At 43.4% G+C, this 18883-nt stretch overlaps 1 protein-coding gene across 4 annotated transcripts in view; it reads right to left on the bottom strand.

The window, feature by feature from the left end:
• The window catches only part of CRTAC1 (cartilage acidic protein 1), a 527150-nt gene that overhangs the window by 345560 nt on the left and 162707 nt on the right, over nt 1–18883 (bottom strand). For all 4 annotated transcript variants that reach the window (XM_083149576.1, XM_083149578.1, XM_083149579.1 and 1 more), the window contains exon 3: nt 8558–8754. In XM_083149576.1, coding sequence (XP_083005702.1) covers nt 8558–8754 — 197 coding nt within the window. The remainder of the gene's footprint in view (nt 1–8557; nt 8755–18883) is intronic.

Genomic DNA, 18883 nt, shown 5'->3' with positions numbered 1-18883 from the left:
TGTGTACACACGGGGGCGATAGGGGCTGAAATCGCTGGAAATATTGTCGCTGGCGACCATATTGCCAGTGATTGGGAGTGTGCCCCGGCGATAAATCGCCGGGTGCGCGCTCCCTTTTTCAGCCCCTTTCTAATCGCTGGTCGCAGGAGCTTGCTCCTGCGACCAGCTAATTACCTCTGCGGCACCTCCAGCAGAGGTTCCTTTTCTCTGGTCGCTGATGAAAAGGAGACACTGGGCAATATATTGCTCAGCAATATATTACTAGCAATATATTGCTGAGCAATATATCTCCCCCGTGTGTATGGGGCTTTAGATGGACAAAACCATGTGCACTGCAGGGGGGCAGATGTAAAATGTGCAGAGAGAATTAGATTTAGGTGTGTTATTTTGTTTATGTGCAGGGTAAATACTGACTGCTTTATTTTTACACTGCAATATAGATCTCACTTTGAAGTAAAACCACACCCAAGAGTGAACCAAAATAACCCCCAAAGTCTCTGATAGAATAGAAATGGTTTCACCCTCTGTATGTTTACAGTCAATTTACTTGAAATCTGACACTGGTGGTAAGCCTACTTCCAAAAAACCTAGAGCGTGATTCAGATTTGTACACAGTGTCGATGTTCACGCAGCTAAGCATTTATCGATAGACTGTGCACTAGGTTCTCTATCAATGTCTCCTGCGATCATCTGCAAAAATATAGTGTTATGAATTATTTAAGGGAGGAGGGCCCCAAACCGGTATCTTGCCTAGGGCCCATGAGGTCTAAATCCGCCTCTGGATGGGAGGTCTGTATTAGATTCGACTTTGGTCCCAGAAATTCGATAAGCTTGTCTGAAACTTTCAAGGAATGCACAAGTTCTGGAGACTAGAGGAAAGTCTTGTTACATACCTCCGAACTGTCCCGTTTACCGTGGGAACATCCTGGTTTTTGGGGACGTTCCCACGGCCCGCTTGGGGACAGCAGTGTTCCGCGGTGGGGGGCAGTTGGGAGTCCCCGCTGCCACCCACTTGCAGCGGGGAGAATGCACACAGCATCTATTCGCCACAGGCAAAGGGGCAGCAGCGGCAAAAGGGGGCGTGGCCTTGCACATGTGATGCAATTTGTAGGCCATGCCCCCAAAATTTCAGACCTCCAATGAAAGTTGAGAGGCATGTTGTTGTGAGGGAGCTCATTCCACAGAGTTGGTGCTAGGGATGTGCACCGGACACTTTTCATGTTTTGGGTTCTGATTACATTGAGGTTTTGGGTTCTAATGGGTTTTGCCAAAACACCTCCTAAACGTTTTGTGTTTGGATTTTTTTTTTTTTTTATACGCTATATTAATCCCAATAACATTCATTTCCACTCATTTCCAGTCTATTCTGAACACCTCACAATATTGTTTTTTGGGCAAAAGGTTGCACGGAGGTAGCTGGATAACTATGTTAATATATAATTAAATTAATTAAATATTAATAATATAGCAGCCTAGTAGGTAGAGAAACTAAACTACTAGGTAGGTAGGCAGTAGCACTGCCAGTGACCACCACAAAAGGTAGTTACACACCACCAGTAGCAGACTATTATGCACCAGCAGAATTTATAATAATGAATTTTATTATTAGGTACTGCTTGGCAGTGGCACTCAGTGACACACGTCAGTGCACCACCTGTATTTTTTACAGTCCCATGCAGCACAGGTATTATTTTTTAATTAAATTATATATAGCAGCCTAGTATGTACTAGGTAGGTACACTTAGGCAGTAACACTGCCAGTGGCAACAGTGGACTGAGTAAATAACACTGTCAGATTCAGTGCAGGCAGCACCAGTGGACTATATATATATATATATATATATATATATATATAGCGGCGTAACTACATTTTGGGCGCCCCCCCGCCGTTAAAGGGAGGGCGCCCAGCCACCCACCCGCCCCTCCGCCCGCCGCCTGCCGCCCGCCGCACCAACCCTCGCATCCCCAGTCTTTACCTGTGTTCAGTACGTACGCGCTGGTCCCGGCTCCCTTCTTCTGCTATGAGGACAACCACAAATGTCCGCCCCCATACAGCAGACAGTTTCAGAGAACTGGCTGCTAAATGGGGGCGGACATTTTGTGGTGGTCCTCATAGAAGAAGAAGGGAGCCGTGACCAGCGCGTACGTACTGAACACAGGTAAAGACTGGGGATGCGGGGGTTGGCACATGCATAGCGCCCCCCCCGCGGTCGCGGGGGCTGCGGTGCTATAGTTACGCCACTGTATATATAATATAATTAATTATTAATATAATATATATACTATTACAGCACAGCACCAGAGGAAGGCCCCAGCACAGAGGAGACAGTAGTACTACAAGTACACAGTTAGACTGTCCTCCTTGCTAGGGAGAGCCCACCCTAAGCAGAGAGGAATACAGAGTACACAGCAGCACTGAGGGAGACAGCCCCAGTGAATAAAATAATTACAGCACAGCACACCAGAGGTAGACTGCACAGAGGAGACAGTAGTACTACAAGTACACAGTTAGACTACACAGCAGCACTGAGAGTCAGCCCCAGCAAATAAAATATTGCGTTCAAGGTCAAGCTCAAGTTTAAGCCCCAGCAGCAGCACCAACACACCCTCTCCCAACCCACTACTAGACTGGAGTGAAGATGGCAGGCGCGGCAGCCGCCATTTAAAGCCTCGCGAAATCCGGCGCCGGGCGATGACGTTCTGCCCACGTGGACGGATCCGAGTCAGGTGGGAATCTCGGAGCGCTGCTCGGAACCGGGCTCGGAAAGATGACGTCGGTGGGGGCTCCGACTCTGCACATCTCTAGTTGGTGCAGCACAATTTTTTTTTCCAATAAAACGCCTATTTTATTAAATAAACCCATAAGAGAATTTGAACCCTTTTAGTGCCAAAATCTTTGTGAGTGAAATGCAAAATATCTGCTAAAAATGCAATCGTCGCTCACATTTGTTATATTAGTTCAAATAATAAATGTGTAAAAAAAATATATATATATATATTTCCTATAAACGATAAACTCATTATGATGAATAAAAATGTTTGCTTGGCAATATTCGCAATTAGTTTGAAAAATATATGCCTTGGAAGTGGTAAATAATTATTTCACTGCATACACAATCGTCCATCTGGGAATCAGCCCTATAAGCCACTAAGCACCCCTATCACTGGCGTAACTATAGCACCGCAGCCCCCGCCACCGCGGGGGGGCGCTGTGCATATGGGGGCGCCGGGGGCTGCGGTGCTATAGTTACACCTCCCCCCCAATCCCCCGCAGGCTTATCTATTTCGCTGGTCCCGTCGGCTCCGTTCTTCTGCTGAGGACCACCACAAAATGGCCGCCCCCATATAGCACACAATTTTTTTAAACTGTCTGCTGTATGGGGGCGGCCATTTTGTGGTGGTCCTCAGCAGAAGAACGGAGCCGCCGGGACCAGCGCGAAAGGTAAGGCTGCGGGGGATTGGGGGGGGGGGGTTTGAATGGGCGGCGGGGGGCGCCCCCCCCTAACGGTGGGGGGGCGCCCAAAACGTAGCTACGCTGCTGACCCCTATGTACCATACCGTACAGTGCTCAGTGACAGTGAAGCCAGATGCAGTCCACGACTGTACTGGCTTCATTGTGAAAAGTAGTGACTTCCTATTGGAAGTTCTTCCTGTCAGTCAGACACACAAGGTAGTCCCCCAGACCGGTTGTGATAAGCAGAGAACTGGTTTCCTAGAGGAAGCCACTCCCTTCCTTTGACTCAGCCCAATCCGACCTCTATGGTCTGCAGCTGATGCAGTCCATAGAAGACAAAAAGTTGCGTATGTTCCGGTCCCGACACCTGCCAGATCTATTGTGCAGGTGCCGTGACCTGGGGAAAATTGCTGTCTCCTCTACGGGCACAGGGCACTCAGTTCGGTACATGTATATTTTAAGAAAACAAAGTTTGAATTAATCTATCGAAACCTTGTACTTGCCTTTGAACAGTTCTATGTCCCATATGTAAGACTGACTGAAATCGCATTGATTAAGGTGACGACAATTTAAAATCCTGAATGGCCTGTTCCAATCTGCAAAGTGTCCTCATACTGGTAATTCAGACAGAATAATCTGCTCACCTTTGCATAAAACTGCATTACCACAATACTATTACTTGGAATAACAGCAAGTAATTAATCATCTGAGAGGCACCAAAATCTCTGCCATATGCTTAAATATGCTATAAATATACTGTGTGGAAATGAATATAAGTCGTCCAGGTTTCTACTCAGTAGATGTTTAGTATTATAAATAAAAAAAACATTAACCGGTTAATTAAATGTAAATTAGACAATTCCCTGAACCCTTGCACGTCAGCGGACCTCAGGTACAAATCATGTTTCCTGAGCAATAACTAAAATGAGACTTTATATATTTTAGAATGATCTATGAGAATATAAACATCTCTGGCGGATTGTATTTTTTAAAAAGAAAAAAGCAGACAACCTGTGTTAATTGGGTACGAAGGCTCGCCACAGACATCTGCTTTGCTCAGGTAATTAGTGATATTTTTTACAGTACAGAGTAAACCAGGACACAAATGAGACGTCTTAAAGTAGACCTGTCATAAAAATGTGATATGTAATACTGTGCAATGCATAAATATTCAATGTGTATATATATATATATATATATATATATATATATATATATATATATATATATATATAGTCGAATTGGAAGAAGACAACAGCGGCACTCAAACGGGAACTTTTTAAACCATATATTTGTTACAGCAAAACGGACCTACGTTTCGGGGATTACACGCCCCTTTGTCAAGGTGAAAAATCAATACAAAAATATATATATAAACAAAATCTCTAGAAATGCTGGTGGCATACCTCCCAACATTTGCCGACAGCGACTCGGGACGCATCTCCTGCGCGCCGGAGGCGCGCCAGAAATTTCGGGGGTGTGGCCTAATTTCGGGGGCGTGGCCTATACTCGCGGCTCCCCCCCGTGAGGCCACGCCCCCATTTTGCCGCTATGGGGGCATGACCCAGAGGCTCTGTGAGCCTCTAGCCATGCCCCCAGCCCCTGGCTGCGGGAATAGACGCTGTGCGCATGCGCACAGCGTTTATTCCCCGATGCTTAGCAGCCGACAGGGGGGACTCCCAACAGCCCCCCCCACACCGCGGGACACTGCCGCCCGCGGGTGGGACAGCGGGACAGGCCCTGACAATCGGGACTGTCCCGATAAAATCGGGACTGTTGGGAGGTATGTGGTGGACTTATGGTCACCTATAACACTCAGCAGGGCCGGGGGAAGCACAACAACAATGCTGAGCTGACTCTACCACATCAGCTACAGTATCTCTTAATTGTTCCCCATCGCGAGTCCACCCAGGTTCCAGGATTGTTAGCAATAGCCAGGACACCGCTGGGGCAGCTGCATTGTGGCTGTGCTTTGTGCTGCCTGAGTGACATTTTCAGCACATGCCTGGAGCTGTAGCTACTGCATGGACCAGCCCTGCTTTCTCTTCACTGCCTGGGGTAGGTGTACTGTGCTGGCTGCCACCAACCCCAAAACTGCTGGGAAAGGGGGGAGGGGTAGGTTGTGTGGTAATTAACACTTGCTGAGTCCTTTCACCCTAGATCACCAGGGAAAGCAGAGTTATAATAGATAAACTGCTTCTTTTAAAAGCAATATTTTAATATTAATATGCTTATCTAAAAGCACACAAATTAAATGTAGTTCATCATGATAGATAGATAGATAGATAGATAGATAGATAGATAGATAGATAGATAGATAGATAGATAAAGTATTACCTGACCCTAACCCCCTCCTTGCCTCAGTACTGTCAAAACTGCTACCTACCTTTTACTTTTAAGCATTTAATGGGAACTCGTTGGTAAGAAGCAAGCAACCCCTGGCAACGAGCATGTAACTCCTGGCAATAAGCATGTAGGTAATATGTAATAGGCATTACGGTGTGTGGTATAAAATGTAGTAGGCATTATAGTGGGCTATAACATGTAGTAGGAATTATGGTGTATGACAATGTGTTATGGGCACTATGGTGTGTGGCGTAATGTGTAATAGGCTTTATGGTGTACATTTTGCCACATGCATAAAGCACACACTATCACTGGTTTTGGTATGTGTGTGGGGGGGGGGGGGGGAGGGGTAAGTGGGGGACAGGGACACCAATTCCTTTTCTGACACAGGGCACCAAAATGTCTAGACATGGCACTGCTGCTGCTAAGCCCATTATATGTTTTTTTTCATAGTCTGCCTTCGGCAAGTGCTGAGGGCGCAAATTTTTAGTTTGTAGGAGGGCGCCGAACACCCTAGCACCGGCCCTGACACTCAGTCTTCTACTAGCAAGACCCCCACAATCCAAATCTCCTCACAATAGTGTTATATGGCGCCCTTGAATATTTTAAAATGGAGTAATTCCTGTCTTTCCCCAATCCTTATTTAACCAATTTGTACACAATAGGAATTTTCATTCATGTATAAAACATTTATAAATACAAGTATATAAACAGTAAAACAAACTTTTCGTAGTTAATTCTTGTCTTTAGTAGTGTTATCCTTTGATTATGGATGATATAAAAAACCTGACGCGTTTCGTCTCATCAAGAGACTTCATCAGGGGTGTGCCAATTATTTTGTAACAATCTGGAAAAATGTTTATCATGATATAGACTGGATATGTCTTCTCAATTTGTTGTGGTATTTCAGGAGATTTTTTTGTTTTTCTCTGTTATTGGAAGCCCCTTAGTTCCATCCTGTTATTGGAAGCTTGAAATGTAAATTTTTCTGAACAAACCGTTCAAGACTCTATTGTTATTCACTCCTGTACATATATATGATTCCAGAGATATGTATATCACTCAATTTGGAATATAATCTTTTATTATTCCTCAAAAAGTAGGTGTATAGTTGCACCTTTTAAGGTTAGATCAATGACAAAATATGGAGGAGATCACTCCTTATAGGACCAGTGCATGTGTGCTCTTCAAAGACCAAAAAGCAAATGGAGGAGGCGCACACCATAAGCATATATCATACAACACTTTACTGGAAAATAAAAGCTCACGTACACTTAAGTTTTAAAATATGAACAAGGCAGTATCGTCACCAGCGTTAGTACACCGGCAACCAGGCAGACACAAGACGGCTGTTCAACAGCTTCACAGCGGGACAGCAGCGGGGTATCTCCTCGGCTTGCGGAGCAGACCAGACAGATCTCCAGCGTCACTGCAGACACGCTGTCAACGCGTTTCGTCACCTAAGGACTTTGTCAGTATGTGTGTGTGCATATATATATATATATATATATACATACATACATACAGTTGTGCTCATAAGTTTAAATACCTTAGCAGAATTTGTGATTTGGCCATTTGTCAGAGAATATGATTGATAACTCACAAACTTTTCCCCACAAAGATGGCAGCCCTGCGGCCGGCAGTGTCCCGGCAGGGGGGAATAGACACATGCGCACAGCATCTGTTCAGCGGCGCAGAGGGCGAAAATAGGGGCATGGCCAGACAGCACCCTCATTTGCATAGGCCATGCCCCTGTTTGTATAGGACATGTCCCCTTTTCGGTGCACGTGCGTCTATCACCCCACCAAGCACCATATAAAACTTATCGTGCAACCTGCGCTCATTGGGGGAATTTACAAAGATGGGAGTACTATTGCAGATGGGATGTTGCCCATAGCAACCATTCAGATTCTATCTATTATCTCCTAAAAGGTGCTAAATAAATAAGCAGTCAATTCTGATTGGTTGCTATTGGCAACTTCCCATTTTCAACAGAACTCCCATCTTAGTAAATAAACCCCTTACATCTTTGAAGCATGGCGGTATAGCAACCTCCGGGACTTTGGGGGGGTATTTATCAAACGTTGCCGAGAGATAATCATCTTCTATCAGGGACGGACTGAGTGCCACAAATGCCACAGCATCCTACGGGGCAGTGAGCACATTTGAGAGAGATTCCTGCCGACATAAAGTGCGGCAGAGTCGGACGGATTCCTCCCAGCACCTTAATAAATTCTGCCCTTTACCTCTCACAATTTTATCTCTCCCCAAGCTAAATACCCCTACAAGACAATACACCATCTCCCACCAACAGCGACACCCTGGGAGCATGGAGAGAACTTGGTAGTAACGTCAACCCCATCGTGACATAGTACTCAGGGGTAGATGAATGAATCAGTGATAAGGGAGGATAAGTGAGTCAGAGGAGAAGTGGCTCATGGCAACCAATCAGCTGCTCTGTTTAATTTTATATTATGCAAATTACAGATGTTACTTCAGTGCTGATTGGTTGCCATAGGCTACTTCACATCTGGCTCACTTCACCTCCCTTATCACCGCTTCATACATCTACCACACAGTTCTGTTTCCCAAACCTTTTCTCATTCTTTATATTTCTTTTTCTTAGGAAATAAAAGACACTATCTGTCAGTGCAAACAAGAGCCACCTCTGTGCCTGATGCAGGATCCAGCATGGGGCACAAGTGAAGTGTACAGCAGCCGCATGTCAGTCACACATGTCCCCAGGATTCCTCCTACCTGAAAAAGCATTGTTCGTGTTCAGGAAATAAATCTCCTCTCGTCCGTCACCGTCTATATCACAGGCGGTGACCCCAATGGCATTGCCCTGGCGATCTCGAAGCGGATAAAAGGGAGAACTACGCTCATCCAGTGCTATATTCACCAGGCGACCTTTCTCTTTGATGTATTTCAGCACAAGATTGGGTCCATTATATCTGAAAAAAAAGAAGAGAAAAATAAATAAAATAAAAAGCTCCGACAATCAGACAACCACAGGTAAAAGGCCAAAAAAAGCTTTAACAAATATGTCATGGAAAAGTACATTCTGACAGACCAGAGCATATTTAAAGTGCAAGGTTTTTATTTTTTTGATCTCCAATATATATATATACACACACACACACACACACACACACACACACACACACACATACATACAGTACACGCAGTTTTTTTAATTCCCACTATGGCCCAATCTGTGTGGAGTTTGTATATTCTCCCCATGCATGCTTGGGTTTCCTCTGTGTTCTACAGATTTTAAAGTGGTCCTGATATGGTGATGGAACTCATTTCCCCTGCCACGAGACCCCACCAAGTGCCAGGGTTTTTGGTGACCTCCCACCAAATTTGTGCCCTACCTCATATACATTATAAAGTTGACAGTGGTCACTCAATAGTACCCTCAATTTAAATTACTCCACACAGTAGCACAATCTCATTCACATTAAACCACATGTAGTGCCCCTGATTCATATTACACCACATAGTAAAGCCCCTTACTCACGTTATGACACACATGAGTGCCCCTTATTCACAAAATGTCACTCAGTAGTGCCCCTTATTCATGTTACGCTACACTGTAGTACTCCTTATACATGTATGCGGCAATGTTGTTGCTTATACACAATGCCCACAGTAGTAGTGCCACTTATAATGCTTACAGCAATAGTACATTGTGACAGCTTGACATCACATGTGCAGTGTCCGAAAAGGAAGCTGCTAGGAGAGTCTTTTCTGTTGATATTATTGTGCAGGGCTTTAGTGGAGGTGGAACTAGTTCCCCCTACCGTTAGAGGTGGCTCCCAAAATGACCCAAGCATGAATATGCATGCTGGGAAAACATGGTACGGAGAGTATAAGCTCCACTGGGCAGCGACTGATGTGAATGGACAAATATTCCCTGGAAAGTGTGGCAGAATACGTGGGTTATAGTTATAGATAACTGGTAAGAAATAAATAATGATAAAAAAAAAAAAATGCATTTATATTTATCCTCAATGCAACAGTAGGGGGCAGGGCAGAGCTCTGCAGGTGGAGGGGCATGATGTAGTGTGGAGAGGGGGGAACAGGGGAAAGTTAGGACAAGGTGGTACAAAGCACAGAGCGGGATCAGTCACGGGGAAGGGGAGGTAGGGGGATTTGAGGTACATCACATGCGGATGGCCAACGGTCAGGATGTCAGCAGTCAATAGACCGACAGCATCATAGCAATGATAAATATCCCAACAGCTAGGTAAGAATACTTAACATACCACCTTAACCTGTAGCTAACCCTTTTCCCCGTAGCCTATCCCTCCCGGTGGTGCCTAACCCCACCTCTGAGACTTAACCCTACTCTAAGCCACCCCCTTAGTGCCTAACCCCGCCCCTTTTAGGCTGCAGACCAGTGGTCTAACGCTAAGAGTCCCTGATATGCTTATGATCGGGATGCCGGCTATTGGGATTCTGGCTTCAGCATTTGTAGTGATTCCAGCGCTGATTGGTTGGTACTTTATCTCCTTACAAGCTATGTTAAATCTACACAAAGTGTTGCCAGCATGATTGGTCCACGTGCCTTATATGTTGCATTCTCTACATTGCCTTTGTAAATACAGATATACAGGATGATTGGATAACATACTGATTTGAAGGAGAAAGAGAAGACAATTGTGCGGTGGATGCAAACCAGAAAGGATGATTTATTTCATCATTTAAAACTTAGCCTTTATTATTTGGTTTATTTAAAATATTTAAAGAGGAACCAGGTATCTGTGTTCTTATATATGGAACTACAGGTCTGGGTCCACTCCGCTTTTTTGTGAAATTGATAAGAGGTTAAAATTGGACATACAGGTCACACATACATATAAGGTGAAGTGCTTGTGCACTCTTGAAGTAAGAAAGTGTGTTGTTATAATTTAAAAGTGTTCGCTAGAACATAGTAACACGTCTAGCGAACACTTTTAAACTATAACAACACACTTTCTTACTTCAAGAGTGCACAAGCACTTCACCTTATATGTATGTGTGACCTGTATGTCCAATTTTAACCTCTTATCAATTTCACAAAAAAGCGGAGTGGACCCAGACCTGTAGTTCCATATATAAGAACACAGACACCTGGTTCCTCTTTAAATATTTTAAATAAACCAAATAATAAAGGCTAAGTTTTAAATGATGAAATAAATCATCCTTTCTGATGTGCATCCACCGCGCAATTTTCTTCTCTTTCTCCTTCAAATCAGTCTACTAACCATATTGCCCGGATAGCACCCCCGCCTTACTATCAAAATTAAATGGCGGCTCTCTTTCCATTAAATAAAACCCTATATTAACAAAAACAAGGGTATTATTAATCTGTGTGCGGATCCCCCATAAACCCCTTCCCTCTCCCCTCAATAAACTGATTGGATAACATAACTGACACCTGCAATATCTGCAAGCTACACAGAACATTTTTGGCTTCAGGGTAAAATATTCCCAATCATAAAGTAACAGTGATATTCACAGAATTTTCATACAAATCTCTGTTAGAACACCCGAGCATATGTCACTCTGCATTTCTGGATCTATGAGAAAAGTGGAGGCGTCGCCTGGCAGAGGTAACATTGAGTATTATTCATTGGCTGATACAGAAAACCGCACTTCAGGGGCAAAATCACAGGAAATAATATTTAGACACTGCTGGTATTATTTCAGAAACTCTGCGGTTTACTTACAACTCATTGTGTTTATACCCAATATGTAAAAGGGGAATGCTCTCACCAGGCCCATAACGCTAATACAATTGCTGCCCTTTTACATATTGGGCATTAAAGTGATCAGAAAAATGCCAGGTTGCTTCGTAGAAAAATCCCATAGGGTCAGTGTCAGTAAGGCAGGGTCAGTGTTGGTGAGGGAGAGTCAGTGGGGGAGGGTCAGTGTCAGTAAGACAGGGTTAGTGTCAGTGAGGGAGGGTCAGTGTCAGTGAGGGAGTGTTAGTGAGGGAGGGTCAGTGTCAGTCAGGGAGTGTTAGTGAGGTAGGGTCAGTGTCATTGAGGGAGTGTTAGTGAGGGAGGGTCAGTGTCAGTCAGGTAGTGTTAGTGAGGGAGGGTCAGTGTCAGTCAGGGAGTGTTAGTGAGGGAGGGTCAGTGTCAGTCAGGGAGTGTTAGTGAGGTAAGGTCAGTGTCAGTGAGGTAGGGTCAGTGTCAGTGAGGGAGTGTTAGTGAGGGAGGGTCAGTGTCAGTGAGGGTGTGTTAGTGAGGGAGGGTCAGTGTCAGTCAGGGAGTGTTAGTGAGGTAGGGTCAGTGTCAGTGAGGGAGGGTCAGTGAGGGAGTGTTAGTGAGGGAGGGTCAGTGAGGGAGTGTTAGTGAGGGAGGGTCAGTGTCAGTCAGGGTGTGTTAGTGAGGTAGGGTCAGTGTCAGTGAGGGAGTGTTCGTGAGGTAGTGTCAGTAAGGGAGTGTTCGAGAGGTAGTGTCAGTGAGGGAGGGGTCAGTGTCATTGAGGAAGTATTAGTGAGGGTCAGTGTAATTAAGGCAGGGTTAGTGTCAGTGAGGGAGTGTTAGTGAGGGAGTGTTAGTGAGGCAGGGTTAGTGTCAATGAGGGAGTGTTAGTGAGGTAGTGTCAGTGAGGGAGAGTTAGTGAGGGAGGGTCAGTGTCAGTCAGGGAGTGTTAGTGAGGCAGGGTTAGTGTCAGTGAGGGAGTGTTAGTGAGGTAGTGTCAGTGAGGGTGTGTTAGTGAGGGAGGGTCAGTGTCAGTCAGGGAGTGTTAGTGAGGTAGGATCAGTGTCAGTGAGGGAGGGTCAGTGTCTGTGAGGGAGTGTTAGTGAGGGAGGGTCAGTGTCAGTCAGGGAGTGTTAGTGAGGTAGGGTCAGTGTCAGTGAGGGAGTGTTAGTGAGGGAGGGTCAGTGTCAGTCAGGTAGTGTTAGTGAGGGAGGGTCAGTGTCAGTGAGGGAGGGTCAGTGTCAGTCAGGGAGTGTTAGTGAGGTAGGGTCAGTGAGGGAGGGTCAGTGTCAGTGAGGGAGTGTTAGTGAGGGAGGGTCAGTGTCAGTGAGGGTGTGTTAGTGAGGGAGGGTCAGTGTCAGTCAGGGAGTGTTAGTGAGGTAGGGTCAGTGTCAGTGAGGGAGGGTCAGTGTCAGTGAGGGAGTGTTAGTGAGGGAGGGTCAGTGTCAGTGAGGGAGGGTCAGTGTCAGTCAGGGCGTGTTAGTGAGGTAGGGTCAGTGTCAGTGAGGGAGTGTTCGTGAGGTAGTGTCAGTGAGGGAGTGTTTGTGAGGTAGTGTCAGTGAGGGAGTGTTAGTGAGGTAGGGTCAGTGTCAGTGAGGGAGGGTCAGTGTCAGTGAGGGAGTGTTAGTGAGGAAGGGACAGTGTCAGTGAGGGAGAGTCAGTGTCAGTGAGGCACCAGGTTTGCCCTGAGTTATGCCAATTTGTACATGGCTCATTGGTAGACCTTGACTTTGGCTAGCTATCATGAGAACGGGCAAGCCTGGTATGCCTGTGGAGGGTCATTGATGATATTTTCTTTATCTGGAAAGGAAAACAATATTTCCTAGATGCTTTTTGTAATTACCTCAATAAGAACGACTCGAACATAAAACATCAGCCCTAAGGAAATCACTTTTCTAGACTTAACAGTATTCATTAAAGACGGGATTATCTGCACTAACAACATATAAGAAACCAACTGAATTGAACTTGTATATTGATAGTTCGAGGGGATATCATCAAAGAGGGTTGGAAATATTCCACCGGGCATGTATAAATGGCTCAAGAGGAATTATACTGAGCCCAATATTTTAGAAGATGAGATTTCATCAAAAACGGTTCTCTGGCGATTTACTAAGTGAAGCCAAACTAATATTAAATGAAATTGAAATAGTGGATCTCCTAAAAGAAAAGAATGTGATCAAATAAATAACTAACAGTCTAGAATGGGCATTTATCAGCAAATATGGATCTAACTATAAAACAATCCAATTATTTGAGATATTCAGCGTCAGTGTCAATGAGGTAGGGTCAGTGTCAGTGAGGGAGTGTTATTGAGGGACGTTAGAGTCAGTGACCCTTGGTCAGTGTCAGTGAAGCATGGTCATTGTCAGCAGTGAGGCCGGGTTAGTGTCAGTGAGGGAGGGTCAGTGTCAGTGAGGGAAGGTCAGTGTCAGTGAGGGAGAGTCAGTGTCAGTGAGCCTGGGTCAGTGTCAGTGAAGCAGGGTCAGTGTCAGCAGTGAGGCCGGGTTAGTGTCAGTGAGGGAGGGTCAGTGTCAGTGAGGGAAGGTCATTGTCAGTGAGGGAGAGTCAGTGTCAGTGAGGCAGGGTCAGTGTCAGTGAGGCAGGGTCATTGTCAGTGAGGCAGGATCAGTGTCATTGAGGCAGGGTAAAGAGTCAGTGAGACAGGGTCAGTGTCAGTGAGGGAGTGTTAGTGAGGGAGGGTCAATTTCAGTGAGACAAGGTCAGTGTCAGTGTGGCAGGGTCCGTGTTAGAGAGGGATGGTCAATGTCATTGAGGTAGGGTCAGTGTTAGTGAGTGAGGGTCAGTGTCAGTGAGGGAGAGTCAGTGTCCTAGTTTGTAACAGCTATTAGAATGTACATTAGATTGTGAGGTTAATACAGACAGAGTACAGATCACAAAGTCTATTGTAAAACCATGCCAGTGCCACTGTGTATGCCCCCTGCTGGCCAGTGAGTCTGATGTGTTATGAAGGCCGCTGCCACTCACAAGCTGTAACAATGTAACCGCTGTGTATATTGATTAGTGAATTATATTCTGCTGGCTGGTAATTGAAACAATAGTAGGCACCTCTTTTCCTCCAGAAAAAGATTCTGAGCGCTATGGGTTAGTGTGTGTGTGCTGTGTGCAAATGGCTGCCCTCTAGGAGGGGGTTGCCGCCCCCAAAAGACAGAAGTTTACAAAAAAGAGATACTAGTAGGCGCCTCTTGCACACGAGTATACAATTTATTTAGTAAACATATCATACAACCATTATTTGCATTATTCAAATTAATAAACACAGAATATAAAAATACAAATATAAATAAAAAATATATAGAGAAAATAAAATAAAAAATACAAAAATAAAGATAAAAATAAAAATAAAAATAAAAATGAAAAAATAATAAATAAAAATAAAAATGAATTTAGAAAAGCAAATACAGAAATATATATATAAAAACAGTATTCTTAAAAAGCATGTGCAATATTAGCAATTGATTGGAGTGCAGTAGATAATTACCAAGTCCTGGTCATTTGGTTTCCTTTCATATGCGCATATGAAGCCAGGTGACTGTGTCTCGTTTGGGAGGTAAGTTATCCAACACTCCAGGAAGATAAAGGAAAGCTGTAAACTGACCCAACTGGGTATTTGTAATCCACACCGTTGTTTTTCCAAAAGCTTTAAAATAGCAGCAAAACAGAATATTGTGGCACTGTAGTCGACACTGGTGTCGATGAAGGCGGCAGCTTCAGATCTTATGTACCGGTGAATACTCTGCAGCAGATCTTGGTGAGGAAATTCGACCGTGCCAAGTGCCCTGCGTACTGTGTCAGATGTTGACAGAGCGGCTGTGCCGGCCAGACAGCCAAACACGCGCCGCTGGACACTGACGCGGGCAGGGGCTAGTAACAAGTACCGGTCTCCTGCGCTCCAATGTAGACGCGGCAGCTGAGTGCTGCAGAGAGTTCAAATGGCTGCTGTCGTCTTCAGCCAAACGCCGCTGCTGCGCCTATGGATGATTACCAGGGACCGAGGTGGGGTAGATGTAATGAGATTCAGTAATTGAAGTTTACCTCCAGGTCCACTGGTTCAAGAGGCGGCAGCGGGGCTCCTATTCAAGACGCGTTTCGCCGCACTACGGCAGCTTTTTCAATTGAGGATGAGGAAGTACAGCTATGTGGGCTTGTTTTATACCTGGATATTGTACACAGGTGTGTGTGGTCAGGTGTCCAAGGCTATACAATTAGCAGCTTCATTTCAGTGTTTCCCTTTGTGAATCAGCTGCAATAATCATTGCAGCTTTCCTGTTTGTCTATTTTCTGCACACATAGCGGTATATTGTTTTGTCACATGCTTGTATATATGTAAGCATAAAATAATACAGATATAATAAAAATAAAATGAAATAAAATAAAATAAAGTGAAATCAAAAAATAATAAAAAAATAGGAAAATTAAAAATTAAATAATAACTGGGACATAGAAAAAAAGATAAATATAAATACAAATATATTTAGAGCAAAGCGACTTTTTACGCATATATTCTAGCAGATACAATTTGTTGATATATATAGATCTACCATATATGCAGAGATTTCAGAGGAGTGCTTTGCATTTCCTATTGCGTTTTAATGTGTCCATAAAATACGGGCATTTGTTCATATTCAGATTCGAGAGCAGCCACACTGACAGATCAAACAAGCCTGTGTATGGTTAATACTATAAAAGAGAGGTATCCTACACGTAACAGTACAATAAGAGATGGAATAGTGGCGGCTAGCGGCAAGAGGTCGAACACCCCACACAGATAGAACACAGATAATGACACATAAATGCAAGCGAACAGCGAAGATTTCCCTATTGAAGTCGCGATGTATCGCTGAGGTATGCACTCAGCTTACATAGATATTTGAGCATAGGTGTACAGAAAAGGGAAATTAAATTAGATTAAATAATATATAAACATTCAGTGTGTCAAAATATATGATGTATACACATACATCTCCTTCGATATAATAAAATAAATACATACTTTCAAATATAGATATTTGAGATACAGTATTTAATAGTAGTTTTAAATAAATATTAGAACATATGCGCCCCATATATAAGATAACTATATTGCCCAAGGTATTCAAATGCATCCGACATTAAATTAGATCACATAATATAATGAAACATTATACGTCGGTGGGGTGTATTTTGGAGCACACACAATAGAGAGACAGTGGAGAGAGTCCGAAAATCATCAATTATTTCAATAGAACATTTTCAGTTATGTTCTCTTTGCATATTTGTATACAAGAAGTGAGAAGTTGTTTCTTCTTTAGTAAAGAGACCAATATGATAGTTTTATGTAGTTATTGGACAAATATTTGACATTTTTAATTGTTTTTTCACATTTTTTAGTGATTTTTAGCAGTTTTTAAGCGTTTTTGGCGATCTTTAGCATTTTATGAGGAAAGAAATACATTTTATTAATTTTTTATTAGATTTTTTATTTTTTATTTTTTATTGTTATTTGCTGTTTTATGAATTTTTTTTATAAGTTTTTTATTATTATATATAAACAGATTTATCAGAGGGTTTATAATTAGATTATCTAAATGAATTCCAAATCTATAGTCTCATTCATACCGTGGGGTTTAAGAGTCTGTACCTTCAGTATCCATGCCGCCTCCTGTCGACATAGAGTCCTGAAGCGATCTCCTCCACGGCTAGTATGAGCTATATGTTCCAAACCTATCACTTTGAGACCCACAGGGTCCCCGCCATGATGTTCTGCAAAGTGGCGGGGTACACTGTGGTTCATAAGTTTTTTCACTATATTCCTCCTATGTTCTAAGACTCTCGTCTTGAGTGGGCGGATAGTACGTCCTACATAGTAGGTGTTACATGGACATATTAATAAATAAATTACGTAGTTGGTTGTGCAATTAATAAACGTCTCTATATTATAAATCTTTTCATGATTTGAAGCTGTAATTTTTTGAGTTTTGTTCATTACATGTTTACAGGTCATGCACTGGGCATGATTACACCTGAAGAAACCTGTTATTTTTGGTCCTACTATAGTACTTTGTATGGTCCCTGTTTTCTTCTCTATAGAGCCTTTAAAGAAACTTGGTGCTAAGATGTTTTTTAAGTTGCGTGCACGTTTAAATATAATAGTAGGTTCTTTTTCTAAAGTGGCGCTCAAAATCGGGTCAGTGCTGAGTAATTTATAATTTTTCTTTATTATATTGGAGATTTTATTAGCAGCTACATTGTATTTTGAAATGAAACATAAATTGTTTTTCCCTCCATCTTTGAATTTGTCCACCTTTTTGGTTCTACTGTTGGAGCCTTGTTCATTGCTATTAGCAATGATCTCTTTACGATTTAAGGTGCCAGCGTACTCCAGAGCCTCAGTAAGAACGGGTTGGGGATATTCACGTTTTTTAAATTCCTCCAAAAGACCGTTCATTTGTTCTGCAAATTTAGTGTCCGAGGTACAGTTGCGCCTTATCCTATGTATTTGGCTTTTTGGAACGTTGTTGAGCCAGCTTTTTTTGTGATTGCTGGTGTAGGGGATGAAGCTACAAACGTCAACCGGCTTTTTGTAGCCCGTGACTGCTAAGACTCCCTCTACCACCTCCACCGTGACATCGAGAAAACTCATATGTGTGGGGTGATGTGAGTGGGTGAAAGATAAACCATAAGTGTTGTTATTAAGGTGCATAACAAAATTGTTAACTGATTCAGTGCTACCGTGCCAAATAAAGAACAGGTCGTCGATATAGCGACCATAGAGGACCAGGTTCGCATCCCAGCCCCCCCTCCAAATATACTGATCTTCAAATTGCCCCATGTAGATGTTTGCAAAGCTGGGAGCGAACCTGGTCCCCATCGCTGTACCGAGGACCTGTTGGTAGTGACAGTGATCAAATAAAAAGTGATTATGTGACAAAATAAATCTAATACCTGCCAAAATAAATTCCCTACTCCCCTCTGAGATACCCATATCTTTTTTTAGAGAGTCCTCTACTGCTGTGACCCCATTCAGGTGGGGAATATTGGTATACAGGGCTTGGGCATCACAAGTCACCAATTGGTAACCTGTGTCCCATTTGATGCCTTCCACCATCTTGATGAAATGAGTGGTGTCTTTGATATGGGATCTCAGAGAGGAGGCATGTGGTTGTAAATAACTATCAATAAATTGTGACAAATTAGATGTGAGTCCCCCAATACCTGAAATAATAGGACGCCCAGGTGGGTTGTGCAGTGTCTTGTGTATTTTAGGGAGGTGATAAAAAATAGGGGTGACAGGGTGGAGGGGGTAGAGGAAGCCGAACTCATCTTTTGTGATAACACACTCATCTACCGCTGATTCAAGTAGTATTTTTAATTCCAGCTGGTA

This window comes from Crinia signifera, chromosome 6 (genome assembly GCF_055691185.1).
Source record: "Crinia signifera chromosome 6, ASM5569118v1, whole genome shotgun sequence".
Taxonomy (NCBI): Eukaryota; Metazoa; Chordata; class Amphibia; order Anura; family Myobatrachidae; genus Crinia; species Crinia signifera.
The sequence above is the reverse complement of the archived record's forward strand: the minus strand, read 5'-3'. Positions and strand labels throughout refer to the sequence as shown.